Source organism: Perognathus longimembris, chromosome 10, assembly GCF_023159225.1.
Source record: "Perognathus longimembris pacificus isolate PPM17 chromosome 10, ASM2315922v1, whole genome shotgun sequence".
Taxonomy (NCBI): domain Eukaryota; kingdom Metazoa; phylum Chordata; class Mammalia; order Rodentia; family Heteromyidae; genus Perognathus; species Perognathus longimembris.
The window spans coordinates 20,358,978-20,361,714 of record NC_063170.1 but is presented as its reverse complement, the minus strand read 5'-3'; the positions used below and the strand labels follow the sequence as shown (position 1 = coordinate 20,361,714).

Here is a 2,737-nt window from a genome sequence, read left to right as displayed (position 1 = left end):
GCTGGGCAGGGGGCTTGGGGAGCCCGGAGGCGAAGCTGCCCTGGCCACGAGGGGCAGGTCAGCACCGAAGGCTTCGCTGGCCTCTTTCTACGGCCAGGCTGCCTGGTCCTCCTGCCGCTGGCCTCTCGTGTCTGGAAGCATTCCCACTGCCCAGCCCCTCCCCACCCCGCAGGCCAGACACCGAGGGCACCCCACTCTGCTATGGAAAGCTGCCCAGGCAGTGCACCCCGGAACTGCCCACGCCAGGTCATGAGTACATGGAATCCAGCTAGACAGGTCAGAGGCTGAGTCCATTGCCTGCGGCTTCAGGAGGTGCCGGATGTGCACAGTAGTTTCGATCCCAAGAGAAGCAGAGGAACACGCAGGAGGCACACCAAGGGAGATCCACCCAAAGAGGCCGCCATCTAACCCACTGCTGCCAGCTTTGTTCTTTCCCTCCTCCATTGTTTGAGACAGTGTCTTTCTAGGTAGCCCAGGCTGGCTTCAAACTCATGACACCTGGGATTACAGATGTGTGCCACAGTGCTTAACCAGATCTGCCATCTTGGTTAGCCTCTGGGCACCTCAGTCTCTCCCAGGCCCAGGGAGGAGCCCTGTTTGTCAGCCCACTGTCCCTGTACGACAGACTGTCACCATCATCAGAGAGTCACAGAACAAGCTGAGGCCTCTTGGCTCTGCCAATAGAGGAACCAAGAAATGTCCTCTTAGAAAGGAGAAGCATGCCGCTGTAGAGGCCCCAGCTCGGGACCCCACCTCTGTCCAGGGCCCATTCTGGAGAAAACCACAAACATTCCAAGACTAGCTTTCCACCGATTCATCTCAAATTCCTTGAATTACCCGGATGGAGGAAGGATGGAGGGGAAGGGAGGGGAGGGAGGTGGAACACTACCCCCAGGGGTTAAATAGGTCACCTCCACCTCGGCCAGCTGGCACACTTGCTTTCCCCAAGCAAAGAGACCTTCACAGGGACCTCCCTGACTTCCAGAACCATGACGCCTCTGAAGATGCTGCTCCTGACTGTCCTGCTTCTGGAAGTTTCTCTGCAGCATGTCCAGGCAGGTGAGTACAAGGGACCCACCCTAATTCCACACAGACATCCACCACTGACACCCCATCTATTCCCAAAGGCTGCAGCTCTGAGTTGGAAGCATTCCAAGGAAAGTAATAATAAGACAAAGGTGCTGACCACAGGTCCTCAGATCTCAGCCTCCTGAACAGCCAGGACTACAGGTTTGAGCTACCAGTGCCTGCTTGGCTGTAGCATTGTTTACTTCAAGGGTTTTAGGCACAACAAGCTATAACCTAAAGACAGGAGAATTGCTTCCATGAGCTCTCCAAATGACGTTTTCCATTTAGTCTGGAAAGTTAAGTTGAAATAAGGTTGTTAAATAGAAAAGCAGATGTAAAGCAAATGCACCAAAATGCACACCCATGCAAGCCCCCCCCCAATAGCATACCAAGAACTCCTCCACATCCACAGAGACACCCCACCACACACACACACACACACACACACACACACACACACACACACACACACACAGCCCAGCTCTGCTGTCTCCCCAGCTCGAGCCCCCAACGCAGGCCGGGAGTGTTGCATGGAGTTCTTCAAGGGCGCCATTCCCGTCAAAAGGCTGGCGGCATGGTATAGGACCTCAACCGAGTGTCCCAAGGATGCCATCGTGTGAGTCTCCCCCTCACCACCCCTACTTCTGAGACTGAATGTGCGGAGTGGGTGGGCCCTGGAGCTCCCAGGTGGTTGCTAGGGAAGGGTAGGGAGGAACGGCCCATGTCCCCTGTGCCCCTAGTCCCAGCAGGCCCCAAAAGGGCCACAGGCTGTGAGGTCCAACCTTGGGATGGGACAATCAGGCCACAGCAATGTGGTCACTGTCGCCATCCTGGGCCTGGGCCTTAGCCAGGCAGAGGGCAGCCCCCACCCCTGGTCCCTGGCCCCTGCCAGGGCCTGGGTGTTCTAGGGGCACAGTGCCCTGCAGGCCTGGCCCTGGGGATGGCTGGAACCAGGCAGAGCCATGGGGGAAGGAGGGTGAGTCACTAAGTCCTCAGAGCCTGGGGTCCAAGATCTGTGACAGATGGCTGTGTAACTGATTCTTGCCTCTAGGGACCCTGGAGATCTGGTCAGCAATGGGCGAGGGCTGCCTGTGAGGCTCTAGAAAGCTCTTCCCACCCTGATATTCCACTTCCCTCTGCATAGGTTTGTGACCACCCAGGGCAAGTTCATCTGCTCGGACCCCAAGAACAGGCACACGAAGAAGGCTGTGAGATATTTGGAAAACCTCAAGAGATCTCAGGCCTCTAAATCATCGTGATTTTCCCCCTGGGCCTCATGGAGATGCCCAGCCCTGTGCTCTGGGTCCAGAGACCTCCACGGGCCTCCACGGGCCCCTTGGCACAAAGGAGCCCCGAATAAAGCCTTTCCCCCTCAATCTGAGTCAGCCTGTTCTGTCCCATGGTGCAGGCCACCCTTCCACTCTGGCCTGTCCCAGGTCAGAAAGGGAAACAGAGACCAAGAGGGAGCCATCTGGTGAAGGAAGGCCCCGCCGAGAAAGGCCTGGGTTGTGGGGAGCAGGTAAGGGTGAACAGAGGCTCAGTGGGGAGTAGGCGAGCATCCCCCCTCTCAGGGTATGAGTTGAGCAGGGAAGGGTAGACAGAGGCTCAGTGGGGAGCAGCAGGCGTCCCCCCTCCCAGGGTATGAACTGGCAGCTGGTCTGGATCTTCT

General features: G+C 57.3%; 1 protein-coding gene across 1 annotated transcript; it reads left to right on the top strand.

The window, feature by feature from the left end:
• Window positions 1-945: 945 nt before the first annotated feature.
• On the top strand, window positions 946-2,512 carry Ccl17 (C-C motif chemokine ligand 17). The gene is made up of 3 exons (XM_048355519.1): window positions 946-1,059; window positions 1,567-1,684; window positions 2,213-2,512. The coding sequence occupies exons 1-3, from the start codon at window positions 990-992 to the stop codon at window positions 2,325-2,327; spliced, it is 303 nt and encodes a 100-aa protein (XP_048211476.1). The 5' UTR covers window positions 946-989; the 3' UTR covers window positions 2,328-2,512.
• Window positions 2,513-2,737: the final 225 nt, after the last annotated feature.